This window comes from Symphodus melops (genome assembly GCF_947650265.1).
Source record: "Symphodus melops genome assembly, chromosome: 2".
NCBI classification, from domain to species: domain Eukaryota; kingdom Metazoa; phylum Chordata; class Actinopteri; order Labriformes; family Labridae; genus Symphodus; species Symphodus melops.
Window position 1 is genome coordinate 12,718,865 of NC_136692.1, and position 18,115 is coordinate 12,736,979.

At 38.2% G+C, this 18,115-nt stretch overlaps 1 protein-coding gene across 1 annotated transcript; it reads left to right on the plus strand.

Moving 5' to 3' along the window:
• The first annotated feature begins 274 nt into the window (after positions 1-274).
• On the plus strand, positions 275-15,990 carry mnd1 (meiotic nuclear divisions 1 homolog). The gene is made up of 8 exons (XM_079337125.1): positions 275-464; positions 1,063-1,128; positions 1,547-1,604; positions 4,346-4,494; positions 6,143-6,217; positions 6,331-6,445; positions 12,332-12,376; positions 15,196-15,990. The coding sequence occupies exons 1-8, from the start codon at positions 462-464 to the stop codon at positions 15,300-15,302; spliced, it is 618 nt and encodes a 205-aa protein (XP_079193251.1). The 5' UTR covers positions 275-461; the 3' UTR covers positions 15,303-15,990.
• The last annotated feature ends 2,125 nt before the right edge of the window (positions 15,991-18,115 follow it).

Consider the following 18,115-nt stretch of genomic DNA (forward strand, 5'->3'; position numbering starts at 1 on the left):
TCAACCCTCCACGCTGATTCCATAGACTGTGTTGATTCAGAGATGCTGCCTTTTTGTGCAATCGGAAATTATCAACACTGAAGCAATACAAGAGTAAACGTTGACAAACATAACTATGTTCAATAATCTCTCATAAATTGCATATGACGCGAGTTTCTTTTATAAAAAAAAAGTCTTATAAAATGACAAGCTTTAGCTTCACGGTAAGTTTAGTAAACTAACATCCTCTGGTTTATTTTAGATCTATAGTCCAAAGAATTGAAGTCTGGAATGTACGAGAAGCCCTGAAGGCAACGTGACAGGCTTCCGCGGGAAATTCAGTCTCCTGACTGAACGATTATTTTACGGTTTGGTAACAACTTTAAAGTCTATGGTCACAACTACTAAACAACGCAATTTGACTGCACACCGAAAAATAACTTAATGCCAGTTGAGGCTGCTGATACAGCCACCGTTACAACATGGTAAGTAAATGTTTCTTGCAGTTTGAAGTGTCACAAAGCGACGAGATCAGTTCGCGCATTGCTAGCTTCAAATGAAGGTTTCAATTTCCATCAACCTGCAGTCAGGTCGCCTTATAAACACAGAAGTGTCTTAATCCAAACAACTCAGTTAATCGTCACATTGCAGGTATTTGCCATATAGCCTGTATTGCTACATACACGTACGCTGATAATCACCCTATTTATGTAGTCTGTGATCATTTACGTAAACGAATGAAGGATTCTGTAAATCACCGAAATCATTAAGAGAGAAATGAGACACAGAGGGAGATAATAACAATGCATTTGACTCAAACTTTGCATACTAAAGTTTATTCTTCGCTGAGAAGAGTAGGGCGACACTGCCCTCTGGTGGCCGGAAACTGTATTACAACAACGTTGAGACGAGGATGTGTAAAAAGCCCTCACAAACTATTAAATAAATGCACATTTACAATGACTGCACGTGTCAGATGCGTGTTGTTGAACGGTCATATTTTATTCCTTGTTGTGTGATAATTTCTTTTTAGTTATTATAATGGTGTTTGTTTTGTATTCAACACTAAAATATCTGTTACAGTCAAAGAAGAAAGGCCTAAGTTTGGAGGAGAAGAGGACTCGCATGATGGAGATTTTTTTTGAAACGGTGAGTTTTTCATTGCATTTGATTACATCACAGCTTTATTAAAATATACTTTAGATATACTGTATATACTTTACATAAACTAAAAAACAAATGTGCAAGATAATGTTTTTCATGAGCATTTATGATTATTTTCTTGCCCTATATCTTGTTCGAAAAAAAAGTCGATATATCCCTAAAACTCGACATATCGCCCAACCATAGCTCCGAGGGAGCTGGTATCTCTGTTGTTCAAAGTAGATTGAAGATGTTGCAGAGAGATGCATCAGGTTGTAGATGTTAATGACTAATGACTGTCTTTTTTAAACCAGGACTTGTTGACCTATGTTTTGTGTTCATGTCTCAAAGTAAATGGATAATACCTTTTCTATTTCATGATGAAATGGCTTCCGTTTAACATTTCCTTTCGACTTCTTTGTAGAAAGATGTGTTTCAGCTGAAAGACATTGAGAAGATCGCGCCCAAGCAAAAGGGCATTGGTGAGTAATGTGTCTTTAACGCCTTCTGAGTTGTCTGCTCTCATCCCGTAAGTTCTCGCTGGTTAACCAAGTGTTCAGGTTTGCTCCCTGCTCTAAAAAGTGGAGATCTGTTTTGGTGTGTTTCTTAAAAAAAAAGAATGAATTCTAACCTCGCCCAATTTTAAGGAGAGGGATTCATGAACGTGGGAGCGTGAGTCTAAACAGAAATCTTTTCAGGGATTTTTAGACGGAACATGAAGACATTAAATGTGTGGTTGGTATTAAATGTTTTCATGTATAATTCCATCAAACAACAGGTCGCACATCAAGGAGAAGGCTCACTAAACAGGATTGTAGAACAAGATGAGAAAAGCACGATCACATGGTGCAGAAATGAACTCGAAGGATGTGCAGTATTATATGTCATTGTAGTTCCAGCAGTACAAAAGTGTCTCAGACTTTACCCAGCTCGCCCAGCGCTCCAGCTGGACGATCAGCCAGGCTAACGCTAACACCAGGGAATGTTCTGACTTGTCTGAACGCTGACAGCTTCTCCAGTGTGCTGATAACACTCTGGTCCCTGGAAGCCTCCTGTGATTGTACCCGCATGTTTATTTACACGTTCTGACCTTACTAAACCGTAATCAAAGTTCATCCTCCTTTTCTGATTGGTTGCTTGACGTCTTTCCGTTTGATTCACTTCAATCGCGTCGCACACAAACAATGGCGTAACAACTTCTTACATATAGTTCGGTCTAGAAATATTTTTTGTTTAACGATAGAACCTGAGTGTAGTTGTTAAGTAGTGAATACGATAGATAGTGTGTGTATTTAGAGACAGGACAGTCAATAGATAGATAGATAGATAGATACTTTATTGATCCCGAGGGAAATTCAGGTCGCACATCGCAGTGTGGGAGAGGAGCCTCAGGTCACATATTGAAACAGAAGTTTATTAGTGTAAACAAAAAGAGTTTTCTCAATGGCAGTGCTCTCTGAGCCAAAAGAACTGCTGACAGCTTTAGATTAATAAGAAGAACAGATGATGTCACTAAACACGGAGGCCGCTGACACAAGTAGTGAGGGAGGACTTTCTAAGATAAACTCTGACGTGAACGTTTCAGACCCTGCGTTGGAACAGAAGTGTTTTTGCTTTAAAGATGCTCACTAAACCACATCTGAAAGAGCTGTATTTGCACAAACAGGTCTGAGCACGGGAGATCAGTTCAACTATCTCAGCATAAGAAACAATATAATGAGTGACGTCAGTTATTTTAGCTTACTGAGCTCAATTCAAGTTTCACTGAGGAGAGATGGTTGTGTGTGTGTGTGTGTGTGTGTGTGTGTGTGTGTGTGTGTGTGTGTGTGTGTGTGTGTGTGTGTGTGTGTGTGTGTGTGTGTGTGTGTGTGTGTGTGTGTGTGTGTGTGTGTGTGTGTGTGTGTGTGTGTGTGGTTGAGCTGAGGACTGAGGAGGGCTTTCTAGTATGGCTTGTAAGAGTGCGATACAGAGTAATATTATCTGGTTATATAGACATAGATTGTGTCGATTAATGTCATACGTTTTAAACGGTAGAGCCGCCTGTTGGTCTGTTTCTCCTCCCGCTGTCCGTCTCTCTTCACCCCGTCACGTCTCTCTCCCTCTCCGAGTAAAAGTCAAAACCTGCCTGTGTAACACAATACTCAGCTGTCTGTATCCTGTTATGCAGGAAAGGAACGTTTTTATTTAATTCATTTTGTTTAAGGAACATTTTAATGAAAAAAACCCCCAATATTTTTCATTTCCAAAAATGAGTAGTTTATTTTCTGTCATCTTTAATGTACTTGTTAAAGTGCCTTTGTGACATTTGGCACCATGTGGGTTTAACAGAGAATTAACTGTGCTTTTGTTCATGTTGAGATCACAATTCCATCAATATTTTATCACCAGTCACATTAAAGATATAAAGTCCTGATGGTCCAGCTCTAATTTCTTGGTTTGAAAGTGTACATGACCTGAATCTGGAACAAACTGGATTGTGTTGCTGTGATTGGAAGCACATGTTTAAGACCCCTTTACTCGAGGAACTACGTATATAGTTATTGAGTGAAAGGCGGGTGGGGAGGGGGGGGGAAGGGGCAACAGGAGTTCTGTGTTCTGGGCAAATGTTTCTGTCGATGGGGCCAAAGGAGTGATCTCAGCTCTGATGAATGAAACTAATGAATAACATACAGACGCTCTTTGAAAGGCAGAATAGTCTCCAAGTTGGAAAAAGGACAGAGCGCTACTTGAGGCGATCAAAGATTTTAAAGGACAGGACGGTCATTCCCCATGCTGTCTCTGAGCGCCTTCAGCTTCATCGTGGACTGGCTGAGCAAACGTGCGGGAGAAGTGTCACATTTCACCGCTGACACTGCTCAAGATGGAGCCTCCTGCTTTTACTACATCCTCTCATGCAACGCTCACTAACATAAGAACACAAGCAGGCAGAGAGGCTGCACGTGTGTGGGTTTAGTTTTGACATTTTAGTGGTTATTCTTGCCAGCAGTAAAAAAAAAAAAAGAGCGAGAGAGCGGATGCTGACATGTGGTTTTAAAACCTCACTAAGCATTATTTTACCTTCAGTTGTGTCTTCTGATGTGAAGAGTGTTACTGTTACACCATAAAGCAGTCCTCCTCAAATGAAATCCCAGGTCCACAAATGGCATCATATCTGCTGGGAATGCCCCGTGTCATGTGGAAGCTGTGTGTTTTACTGGGTCCTCACTCTCTCTGCTCCTTTCAGCTCCCATGACAGTGAAAGACGTTCTGCAGAGTCTGGTGGACGACAACATGGTGGACTGTGAGAGAGTGGGAACCTCCAACTACTACTGGGCCTTTCCCAGCAAAGCCCTGAACGCTCGCAAGCACAAACTGGACGAGCTGAAAAAACAAGTGAGCTTGAATCACCATCAGGCTTTTGACCTGATCTTTTTTTTTTTATTGTTACATACTTTTTCTTCCTTCAATTTTAATAAATTTAATTTCAGTTTATTTTTGTAACACGGGACAGTCAGGGACCCTAATGTCCAGAAATCCACACTATGCAAACATGCAATCGACTGACAAAGTCAAAGCTGCTCAGATCCTTCTCAGCGTGTAACAACTGGGTGCTGGATCCTGAATGAATGTCCTAAACAAGAAAAGTGTAACAAACAGCGCTCTGACTTGTACTTTTAGTTGCAGCATGGACGTTTCCAGAGGAAGTACTGAAGCTAAAGACAGTAAAGTTTCAGTTTTTTAATTAAAGTTCGTTTAAAGGGAAAGTTCTAATAATTCTAATAATTATCATAAGGATAATAGAATAGATAATGAAACCTGTTGGTGACTTTTATAAAATAACATAATAAAAAATGATTTAAAGGCTGTTAAAAACCAAACCTACAAAGTCAGCTCCAGAACTGAAGTATAGATGTTCAAATGGAGAAAGTGCCGGATTGAAGCAAGGGAAGAACATTCCTAAAGAGCGTGTAAGACGCAGAGAGATGAAGACTCTGATGTTCAACATTTCTGAAAAAGTGAATTATGAAACATTGAAAACGAAACCTCATCTTCACCCTCACTGTGATCAACTCGTGTGTTGTCGTCTGAGAATGTAGCGCTGCGGCTCATCTTTGAATCCCTCTGTTGTGTCCTCTCTGCTGTGGCTCAGCGGACAGATTGTGTGAGGGTGGGGACTCCTTTGAGAACAGTGGACACCAGATTTCTGGGACAGAAGTGAAATGCTGTAAAGCAGCAGTCTGTCACAAAGTAATGACATGTTATTAAACCAAACCCATCACAGCATACAGGTATGGAGGAGGAAGTGCTCATAAGAATATCTGTGCTTCTTGAAAACTGATTGGTTACTTTTGTTGGATGTTTTTATCCCCACCTCGTGGAGCAGGTTAGGTTCATTATTTTATGTTTTTTTTACTTCAGACTTGACCTAAGTAAGTGCTTGTGAGTGCAGTAAACATAAAAGACATGCAGAAAGCTGAAATGAAATGCCCTCAGTGTTGAATAAATGAAAGGCTGTTTGGGCTTGACATTTAAAAAAAAGTTCAAAATGAGAGTGGAAAAAAATGTTTTAGTTTTTTTTTGCAGAGAATCAAACTAATTTTCAAGTAAAAAACGTTGCTTACAATCTTCCTGTTTTTTAATATCCTTTCCTGTCACGATCAACTCGTCCTCCTTCTCGTCCATCTTATCTCACTTACTTAGTATATCTGGATCTAATCTGTATGGGACCACGAAGACTTGATCTGTGTGTTCCTACTTTAGACTCCAAAGGTTTGATGTGACTGTTGAAATCTGTTTAAAGGTGTAATACCCGACTGTCAGAGTCCATGTCCAGTAGATGTTGCATGTCTCAAACCAAATCAGAGCTGTCCCTTCAGTGCTCCCCCTCACCAGGCTTCATCTCACCTTTCAGAGGATTATTGTTAGTCTCCAAAACAATTTCACCAAAATAATGTTGTCCTGAAAAGTCACGTCGAGTCAAACGTATGCCACAAGAACATGTTGGATGTTTGGATTTAAAGATGTTTCTTTGATTTGAAAGGATTCTGAAGCCAAGCAGAGGAAAGTGTCTCTAGAGAAAGCAGTTGAAAAGTCAAAGTTGGGACGTGAAGATAGTGTAAGAACATTTCCATATTTCAAGTATATCTATCACCATATTTAATTGATTGAATAATCTGTGTGAATGAGGATTCTGTTCTGAAAAACATGATCTGCTTGTTTTGTGTGCAGAAGGAGAGAAGCTCTCTGCTGAAGGAGCTGAAGACTCTGAGAGAGGAGAAAACTCAGCTGCAGGCCGACTTGGAGAAATATAGAGAGTGTGACCCAGGAGTCATAGAGGAGATAAGTGAGTACACGCATAACATGACTGTTTAAATATTATAGAACAAAACATAAAAGCTTTCAAATCAGTTTAATTAAAGTTTTTTGAGCCCATTATGAGTGGTGATTAAATTCAACAGTCTTTATTGAGTCACTTGTGTGGAATGATATTCAAACATTTAGTTTTGATATTCTCAAAGGGGGTTTGAATCAATGCAGAAAATGAGCCCTCTAAGGTTTGTTCTACTTACGCGTTCTGTTCAGCTTCATCTTTACAAATGACCAACAAGGGAAATGTTTGAAGCCTCTGTTAAACATTTTATTTTTCAGGATTTTAACTTAAAAACTCATCGATTCCCAGAAGAGGGAGCTGCAAGTGCAAAAATGCAAACACCTCTTTGGGTTTTAGTACTTATTGTCACAGTGCTCTTTAATGACGTCCGCCATCTGGGCCCTTATTCACAAACAATCAGAGAATCCTCTCAGAGAGATCCTAGCGTCGCTTAAAAATCCCCATGAAAATTCCTCCCCATTCATTGTTGCACGCTGTTCTGGGATACAAAGCGACACAGACCTGGCTGTCTGCGAGCTCTTTTCTCACTCATAGGGTCAATCAATGCATTATTAAAATGTTCAGTGCATAAAGCTTGTGGAGTGATCTTTTGACTGAGTTACTGCTATATTAAAGTTAACGAGTGAGCAGCAGAGTGGGGCAGCTGGGGAAGTTCAAACTCCACAAGGTGAAAACATACGGAACTAAAAGAGCGACACAGCTGCACAGAAACTGCACCTTTTAGACTTCACTGAACACAATAGAAGTCATCATGCACCGAGATGGTGTTCACCTTTTTCTTTCCGGGAAAACCCCCCAAAACAGACATTTTTATATTCTTTGTTTTCCACACTCACTTGAGATGATCCTTTTTCCGGCAGTCTACTAGTAATATGACCTTCATTCTTTGCATTATGAAGCCCCGGCTGTTTCTTTGTAAAAAAAGAAAAAGTACAAACGTGAATAAAACTGAAAAACAAACTGAAAAAAAATTCATAAACAGAGGCATAAGGTTCTGATGGATCTAAAAATTTGAATCTTTTCAAAGAGTCTCTCAGTTCACGACACTACTGGTTAGTGCACTTCTCAGAACTTACACTTCTGTTCTCTGTGCAGCAGCAGAGTCACAGCCTCTCCCCCTAAAACTCAAATACGAAGATGGAGTGAAAGTTCAAAAAAAAAAACTCACAAGTGGTCACTGCATGTTGCCTGAGATGCACTTTTATGTCAGGTTCAAATGTCAGCTTGAACCACAAACTGTTTGCATGTTGATCGAAGGCGGAAAATGTCAACTGTTTAACTTCCTGCTGACACAGACGCATCTTTCCTCTCTATTTCTGCTGCAGCCTGAAATAACCTCTGACCTCTCCGCTCTCCCCGCTTTGGAGTAATAGGCTTTTAAAAACACGAATGCAAGGCCACTGGTTATAAGTTCTTTACTGGCTGTTGCACGCCTCGTCTACTGTTTCCGCACAATGTACAGGTTCAGGTTACACTTGGTGTGTGTGTGTGTGTGTGTGTGTGTGTGTGTGTGTGTGTGTGTGTGTGTGTGTGTGTGTGTGTGTGTGTGTGTGTGTGTGTGTGTGTGTGTGTGTGTGTGTGTGTGTGTGTGTGTGTGTGTGTGTGTGTGTGTGTGTGTGTGTGTGTGTGTGTGTCTGTGTGTGTGTGTGTGTGTGTGTGTGTGTGTGTGTGTGATGTCATGTCATCAAAAAAAAATATCAAAAAATATATCTGCTGTGTTCACCTGCAACTCCCAATGTTACACCAAACATACATTAATGAATCCTCACCCTGGTTTATTTTCCCCACAACAACATGAAAGTGTCCTCACAACAAACAGTTAAATGTTGGTACAATCAAAACAAAACGATCAGACAAATCTTTGCATAACTTGTTAAACTTGAGTACATTTTGGGGCTCAGATTACCTAAACATAAAAACAATAAAAAGTTCATATTTGAGGTAATAGCATTCACGAGGCTTTAATGGTCTTCAAAAACAGTTTTTTTCGAAGATGGGACGTATTGTTTTAATAAAACAAAACAAAACATATTCAGAGTTGAATATCTTTATTATTTACCATTGACAGCTTAAAACAGTCAGACACAAAGTTTCTATATTATAGGATATATTGAAGCATCTGAAATGTAAGATTCTCTAAACAATATAAACACAGTATGACATGACAGCTCAGACCCTGTCACACCACCTACTCCTGCACGTGAACTAAGGCAGAGTCGGGTAACACGTGTGTGACGCTATATGACACAATGATATTTGAAGCAGCTGAACAGAATCAGCCACTTTTGACTTCCAGATGTGAATCCCATTGTGCACTAAAACACTCATCAATCAATGATTAACTAACCCATCAGCTGTAAACCCACAATGTTTAGTGGGAATGTAAAATACAAATTCAACCTGCAAGTTGTTCTATAAATGTAAAGCCATAACTGGTCATATGATATTTACTTCAAAAAATATTGTTCAAGAGGTTTATCTCTTTTCTAACTGGATATTCATGTAATGTAAGAACTGTATTAACTAACATCTATCTGAACAGTAGTTTTGTTTACTTTGCGGAGCCTCTCTCTTAGATGTGTGTTAATCTTGTAAAAGTAGATCCCCTTCAACTCTCATTGGTTCTGGATGTTTCTTCTTTAAGTTGTTGCTATGGTAAAGTTGTCGACTCTCAGACCAGAAATACACATGATGCAACCAGAATTCATTAGAAAACCCAAGATTTATAGAGAAGTTCCTCTAAGTTTGAGTCTTTTGTGCTTTGTTTAAAAAAAAAAATCCTCTGTCACAACTTGTTTTCATTCTCTTATTTCTACACCAAACGCCTCCCCTCCCAAACGCACACACACACACACACACACACACACACACACACACACACACACACACACACACACACACACAGAGAGAGATAACCATCTCTCCTCAGTGAAACTTGAATTGAGCTCAGTAAGCTAAAATAACTGACGTCACTCATTATATTGTTTCTTATGCTGAGATAGTTGAACTGATCTCCCGTGCTCAGACCTGTTTGTGCAAATACAGCTCTTTCAGATGTGGTTTAGTGAGCATCTTTAAAGCAAAGATCTGTTGAGGACATTGTTGGACTGTGATCAAGGATCACAACTCATCCATTTTCATTCTATTGAGGCCAAAGTAAAATCCTAACTTGGGTCCAGGGTCAGAATTTAGACCTTCCATTGGCCAAATGATTCCTGACAGAAAACTACTCACATTGAATCCCGATCTTCTGCTGGTTCTGCTCTGACTTTATAAGCAGAGCCAGCAGGTCCTGCATGCTCACTGAGGGCTTATTCCCCCTCCTCATGTCACGTTTACAGTGATAGGCTATTTTACCATGCTTGTCTTAAAGTTCACATGAAACATATAGGGTATTTCCAACTGAACCAATCACAAGATAGAAGGCAGAACATAACGTAGGGAAGAATTTGATTAGATCATTAGCTTCAACAAAGCTATTTAATTGGGCGAAAAGTTAGTATCTGCTCCTGAGTCTAGGATGAGTCATCAGACTTTTTAAATGTTTTAGCAAAAATAGAAAATACAATTATTTTGATATAAAAATACTCTGATAATGCTGACTTCATGTACATATGGAAGATGCATGAACACAGGAAACAGCTGTGTCAGGAAATTGGGTGTGGTCAGTGGTAGCAACTTAACACAACTCAAGACGTTTGATATTTAAACGCAGGAGAAAAACAAACCTCACAGATATAGATTGAGGCGACAGCGTTCTGAGAGCTGAGCACTCAGTGACTCATAAACACATCTTCCTCCCTTGTCATGCAGACACGAGTTGAATATCGTATAGGCTTGTTTGAGAGTGAAGATGGGCGGGTTGTCACGCCTGAATACAGTATGCGGTCATATGGGGTATCAACTTACATTTTCATTTCTTAAACAACAACTGGATTATCTTGCCTCTCAATCGAGGTTTTGTAGAAGTTTCAGACTTGTAACCCTTTATAGGGTACTCAATGAATTAGTTTGAAATTCAAAAATGTAACCTTAGAGTGTTATTGGGGGACATAACAGAACTGTATTTCTGTTTTAAAAAAAATCTAATTTTTTACATTTCGTATAGAAAAATAAACACTGACGAAGTTAGACTGGGTCCAAGTATTTAAAAAAAGGGATTTGATTCAAAACAATTTTGGATTCTGAATGAGGACATACTTCAGGATCTTTTGTGTGTGTGTTTATATATATATATACATATCCAACTGGTTGCAACATATAAACACAAATACACAGTTTGTTTATGCGTTTATGTCCACCCAAAGTAAAAATGTAATCATAATAATGCTCACTGTAATTAACACTAAAGGTATGATCGCTGCTGCCAACAAGTGGACAGACAACTATTTGATGTTGTTTGGATGTTTAGCAATAGCCACCACACCCACTGTTACACACAAGCTGCTGTGGCAAAAGGTGGAGTCAACAACCACCATGACTCGCTATGAGTTAGAAAGATGGTCACAAATTGTCAAGATTACAACACTATATTTAATCATATTATTATGAATTATTTTCAAAGGACAACTATCCTTCCTTTTTATTATTTATTACTTATTGGTGGATTTCAGTGAATTCAGTTAATTTTTATTATTTTTATGTGAGATATTCTCTATATTGTGTATATTAAATGTACTTGTAAAATGTTTCATGCAATCATTCCAGTGCCCTTTTTAACAGATGGCATGAGATTATAACATTGGTCGTCTGCTAACTCAGGCTTATTTGCAGTCGTAGAAAGCAAACAGTCAGATTTGAGTTCTCGTTGACAGCTGCTTGGTGTATTTGGTTCAAGTTAAGACTTGCCCATGCTTTTCTCTGAGACTCTTCAGTTAGGATTCTTCTTGGCATCAGAATGTGGATCCATAATGTGGATCATAACATGCCCAGGTCCATGACTCAGAAGTTATTCAATTCATTCCCTCCCACATGCAGCTGCTCTTTATTATTATGAATATCATTTGTTTGTCTGTTTCATCATCAGTTAATGCTTAAATGACCTTTGGACTTGTGCAACATTTGGCATTGGAGTTGTGACAACTGCAGCAGATATTTTTTGCTACTGGACATGTCTCCAGACCAGATCATCATTTGGACGTTCTGCCAAAACACCTGCTGTAAATTGAACCCAGCCTAAAATAGCTTTTATTGGCTGGATTTAAGGATGTAGCAGCCCACTCTGCTCAGCACAGCAGTCAAAAAGAGTCTTTTGAAGAAACAGAAGAGATATACTGTAGCCTCTGGTGAAAGGTTAACCTATCATTCCAGGTGCTTACAACTTAACACTGTTACCTGCTTCAGTTGTAGGATTCTCGTCTCTTAAAACTTGAGAGCAAAGCTGTTTGAGCTCATTGTTTACCTCTATTTAAGCATTTGGAATGGGATGTTAGAACTTACTGAGAGGTGTAAGCTAAACTTTCCTATATATATATATATATATATATATATATATATATATATATATATATATATATACACACACACACACACACACACATCGGTCTGTGAATGCATTAAATAAAATGTTACTCTGACTGTTGCTGGTACTCTTTAAGAATACCTTTGAATAAAGTGTCATTTCATTTAAGATGAGCTGGTGACGTTTACTGAGCATTTTGCTGAACTAACATTTTACTGTTTAAATGGTGGGGGAACCTCAACATAAAATTGCTGTCATTGAATCTATTCTTCCTTTTAACTGGACTAAAATAAAACTTACAAAAAATAATGAAATTATTTTAAAAAAAACCTTGCAAGATGCATGATGCACTGACTGATCATGAATTTGTTTTGCAGAAAAAACTAATGTTGTAGCAAAAGAAGCTGTTTCCAGGTGGACAGGTGAGTCAACTTATTTCTATAGTTTATGCACATGTTAGTTTATCGTGGAGCTCCAACCATTGATGGTTTATCAGTAAGCTGACCAACAGAGAAGGAGATCAGCCCAAACAAATCTGATAATCATTTCAGACATTATTAAACAAAAATGCTGAGCATCTGACTGTTCTAGGTTTTGTTGTCTTTCATAATAGTAAATGAATATAAATAATTCAGAGTTTGGGATCATTGCACCGTTTTGCAACATCAGTTTGGACTTTGGAGAATTGTCATGCACGTGTTTTGATGTATAAGACCAAACATTTATAGTCATGAGGTAAAATACTGATAATAACAACATTCATTTGATGGCCTGCTAAACAACACAATATATCATCTTTATGCAGACTTAATTTATTGGTTTATAAAATGTCAAGGAAATTGCTGCAGAACTTCTGTTGATTTTGTCAAACCAAGTCCAAAGGCACAGTATGTACATTCCTCCAGTTTCAATTAAACCAATAGCAAAAGCTGACGTTGAAGCTGGAGATGAATCATGGGAGTGATTACTACTCTGACCCAACCCCAAAGAAAAGGAACTCTGACCGTATTCAAGATGAATGTGCAAAAGAGACCTGAGGAGGAGAATACGTTTACCGACGAAGTATAATCTAAATGACGTATTCCATTGTATCAGTACAGCAGCTTTGAGTAGCAGTTCCTGCTTCCTTATGTTGCAGTTTTGACACAACATCTGGTGTTTCTATGTCAACAAAAAAAACTTGTCGTGTCTGTGATGGTGGCTCTGTTATGGTGGACACAGCTACAAGATGTGTCCAGTTAAGACTGTAAAATGACATATTTCTCTGGCTTTGATAACTGCTGGAAATATTTGATGTATCTAACAAAAAAATATAAAACAGGTAAGATATTTAAATATTCCAATAAATTGAAATGACAAACTTTTTGTTTTAAACTTACATTGATGAGCTTCAAACATTGATTATTACACATTTTCCTTTTGAAGAATTTACTAAAAATGAATCTGTGATCACAAGTCATTTCACTCTACAGTCACAAAGTTTCCTTTTGAGTATAGAGTACAGAAATAACTTCAGAATCACTATGGCAGGCCCTTTTCTATTGATCTCTCTTTAAAGTGCAAGCAGTGAGAGCACTTTGTGTTCAGCATGTCACCTCCCAGGAGTCAACACTTTGAGCTGTGTGTGTGCATTCAATTCAATTCAAGCTGACCTTTTGGGATCGTGGTAACCAGCCAGGCCTGTGGTCTTTCAACTCTTTCAGGTCAACATTGCTTGTTGCTGGTCAACAAAGTCATCCAGTCAGCTGTAGTTGCCTATGTAATTATGTTCACTTTAAGAGACTATGAGTCATATCTTCTGCTTCCATGACTTTTACTTCCCTTACTCAGGGTGGACTTTCTGGAACAAGAACACATTGGGTAAAGTAATAGCAGAAAAAGACGTGTTTCCTCACAGTATGTATAACTGTTTCCTCAGAACGAAAGTGCCATTCTTTACAACAAGCTGTAAGGTTCAGCTGTCCTGATGCAACCCACAGCTCTATGTGTTCACTTCTCTAAATAAGCCATCAGTACATGTCTTAACAGACTTGTTTGTTTTCATGATTGGCAAAGCCACACCATCAGCTTCATGGAGGGACTTTGAACATTTTTGATGGCTGAAATTCACACTAGTTACAAAGCAATTACAGCAAAGTCTTCAGTATGATTTATTGAAGCATGTGTTGCTGCTTGCTCTGTGACAGAAGACCTTACATTTAAAAAACAAAAGCCTTTAGTCTTATCACACTGCGTCACACCCACACGTGAAGACTCACCCCACAAGTTGATTAGTTAATCTGTAAACTGTCTTATCAGAACTCAAATACTGTGACTTTATAAGGCAGAATCGAAAGAATTTAGACTTTAGCTTTTAATAAACCAATAAATGGTAAAATATTTGGTTCACCCTTTAGATGTTCACCAGTTTTAGAGCTCAAGGCTTGTCTCATGAATCATTTTGCGAGAAAAAACATGTTCCAAACATTCCGTATAAAATCCCTTGAATGTGACAAAAACATTTATCGAGAGAACGTAGACCTATTCTCAGTTATTGATAGTAACCATGTTGAAGAACAAGTCCACTTGTAGATGTATTATATAAATCGATGAAACGTATACTTGGTGTGCACTTTATATAGTTGGTAAAAAAAAAAAAAGGTTAGTTTAACAAGGTTCATTACCCATCATACTTCAGCAAATATTTAATGTAAACCATTTAGGTAGTTTGTTTACTGAACAGATTACTGTTGGCAAAGTGCCTTAAAATATAAGAAGCCTTCATTAAGGGTTATTGGTTTCAACACATTTGTCAAGATTAAAGCTAATACATTGTCTAAGTAAATCAAAATGTTAAACTCTTTGACTAAGGCTTAATAATATTATTTCCTGAACATTCAGCCCCCACTTGATCGTTTTTTTTTTTAAATCCAAAAGGGATAAATCAACAACGTTAAGTATCTGCACTTACCCAGTCTTCTAAAGAAATTGTTTTTTTTTTGTTTGTTTTGTTTGTGCATGAAGTGCCACACCCGAGGAAAGTCCCACCCACTCAGCCTGACTCCCAAAGTTAGTTTTAGATGTGGAACATTGTCTCTGGTGGTAAATGTTACTTGCACCATAACAGCATAAAGCAAGAGCCTCGGAGCAAGGAGACAGGTGGTTTGTTCTTGGACTCCAAGATGATTCTCCTAATCCCAGACTGAATGTCTATAACACATAACACTTTCGTCATTCATTAAATCCAGATTTTTGTTTTCAGATAATGTTTTTGCCATCAAGTCATGGACTAAGAAGAAATTTTCCTTTGATGACAGCCGCATAAACAAAGCGTTTGGGATCCCTGAGGACTTTGACTATATGGACTGACGGCCAGCTCATCTACCAAACTTCATAGACAAAATGAGGGAAAATATGTTTGTAGGCTTCAGTTTGATGCCAGTTTCTTGATCTCAGCAATTCCAGGTTATGATCTTTGCGTTTGAGTGAACAGAAATGCACCACAATTTGTATGAATGGCCCAGGTTAAAGCTTTTAAGTAGGCCAGATATCATTGTTTTTGCTGTGGCAGATGGACCTTATCGGTGGCTCCGTTGCTTTGCTGCAACCAGAGAAGAGAACCATTACAGGCTGTGGGAGGTGAAGGTCCTACAATGAATGCAGTCTACCAGCCTGACTTTTGTGACACCTGTTTGCGTGAAAATTGAGAGCCTCAAGTTGATGATGGAAAAGAATCAACACTTAACACATCTGTTCAGCCAAAGATGTAATTTATACGGTTCAAACAGATGGTTTAGAATCAAATGCCAAGTGCACTTTTTACCCCTATGTTTCCGAGTCTGAATTTGTTAGGATGGGAAGAAACTTGATTTGAGCAACATAGTCCTCTTTAATTCCCAGAAAGTGCACAAGGACAGATCTGACATTTATATGAGCTGTGCCACGTTTTAAGACGATATGTCTTCAAGTGCTGTAACCGTTTTACGTACATTTACTTCTGCAAAACCTTTCTGCAACATCTTTCTTGTGTTGCAAATAAAATGTTTGAATTTCACAAGGTGTTGCTGTAAATGTGGTCCTTCTAAAACCTAGGGTGCAATGTAAAAATGTGTTTGCATATGTCACATCTTTTGTGCTTCAATTCTTGAAGTCGTCACTAAAATGAAGTCTGTGATGCACACTCACTTTCTTTAGGAAAAAAGTAAAGAGCTGCGTTGTCATGACATTCCTAGGATGGCTATTTCCCTTCTTATTTTCCTCTTTCAAAACAGATGCAAAACAGGTCGTTGTTTGCTCTGTTTGTACCCAGTGACCAAGCTGCCGATGTCTCTGGGTTTTATTATTTAAATATCAGATGTGATTACACAAGCCTGTCACCCTGGACATTTCTGGACGGGTTATTTCATTATATTTTATTTTTTCCAGGACTTTTGCAAAGTGTGAAAAACAAAAGAGTTCAGTTGTGTTTTTCTTCCTCTAGATATATGACATATTGTTCAAACTATTGCTTTGTATTTTTACCATTTAGCCATCAGAAAGGAACATCTTACAAATACCTTAAGAAACAGTTTAAGTGTAAATTGTTAATGCATCAAACATCTTGCAGACTTCTGATTTCAAAACCATTGATGATTTTCATCCATTTTAACTCATAAATATAACCTGATACTGAACAATAAGCAGATGCAATTTTCTCTGCTCATAAATTTCATATGTGACATCCCTTCTTTCTAGAATTGCAACGCTGATCCAGGAAAAACAAACTAAATACTTTGCTGCGTTATTGTTTTGAGTACCAGACACACCCACAGAAGAGTAACCTGAGCGTTTGTTCATGTGTGTACCTGCCCAACCTGTCCAATGATTCATGAGCCTGACATGCTAAATGTCAAAAGCTCTGCGAGAGGGTCTTGCATACTTTGCTTCACCTCACTAGCACTAACTTGAACACTACTGATAATTGCAGCTTTTTTGGGGGGGTTGAAGGTTGTTTTTTTTCTTAAAAGAGATTAGAAATGTAATAACGACACCGACTGAGGACTTTAAGTTCAAGGACATACATTCATATTCCATTAATGGAGACAAAACTAGCTTTTATTGTGTTTAACATAGTAAACGTTCAAATTAGCCAATGCTACATTAAATACAAAAAATATGAAAGAAGTTTTAAAAAGCTGGTCAAATGTTCGAGTTGAATAGCTTTAGCTGCTACATATTAGATTCAGTATCTCCGTTCATTATTCTCTAGATTCTCTCTGAATGGCTAATCAAATCCAAAATCAGAGTAAATGGTCCAAGAGATTTATGAGGTGAAGAATTACAAAAATGAAGAAACTTTTGTTACATGTAGTTACAGTATAGTTACTATATCAGCATAGTGACAATGACTGCAGCCTTAACTTGACCTCCATTTAGATTTTTACACCTTATGATACTGCACCCTCTGCATCACTACGTTGCAGCAACATACTTCATGGTATCAATAAGTATTTACTTTTTTTTCTCAACTGTAACATATCTTCAAAGATTGTTCCAATGGTTGAAAGCATGTTGGCCTTACTACACCTTTCAAGACAGCAGTGTTCAGCTGGGGTCACGTTTGACATGTTTATAAGTTGTTTGCACTTCCCTCTTTAAGAGATTGACTTTCACACTACCGAACTGGCTTCCTTCCTTTGTGTGCATAATTGTGAGAGGATCAAGAGTTTGGATAAGTAAAAACCCCATCAACTTATGTCTAACCCCCAGATCTTATTTTGTGACTGTGGTTGTAAATCTAACTAGGAGCCTTCCAGTCTCCTCCTAATTGTAAGATCCAGTTTTCAAACACTTTCATTACCGAGTTAGTTTTACAGACTAGTGTCTCCCCTTCCATCCATTTAGAATAGTGCCTCCATTGAAGTGTCTTTATTGTATAATTGTGCACATTTGTATTAACTATGATTGGGCCTGTACACTTTATGGAGTAAGTTGACTTTACTTGATGTTTCCCTCTAAAATGTGTTAGATAGAGGTTTTCAGATGAAGTATTACCAAATGTAATGTGTATAAATGTTTTTGATCCTTTTTTAACACCGTACATGTCTACCTTTGTTTCATTCCTTTTTTGGTCAACCTTGGTTTACTTTCAGTAGCAACACAAAACTGTCAGAGGTGTGTGCGCTCACTCAGCGATGTGTTTG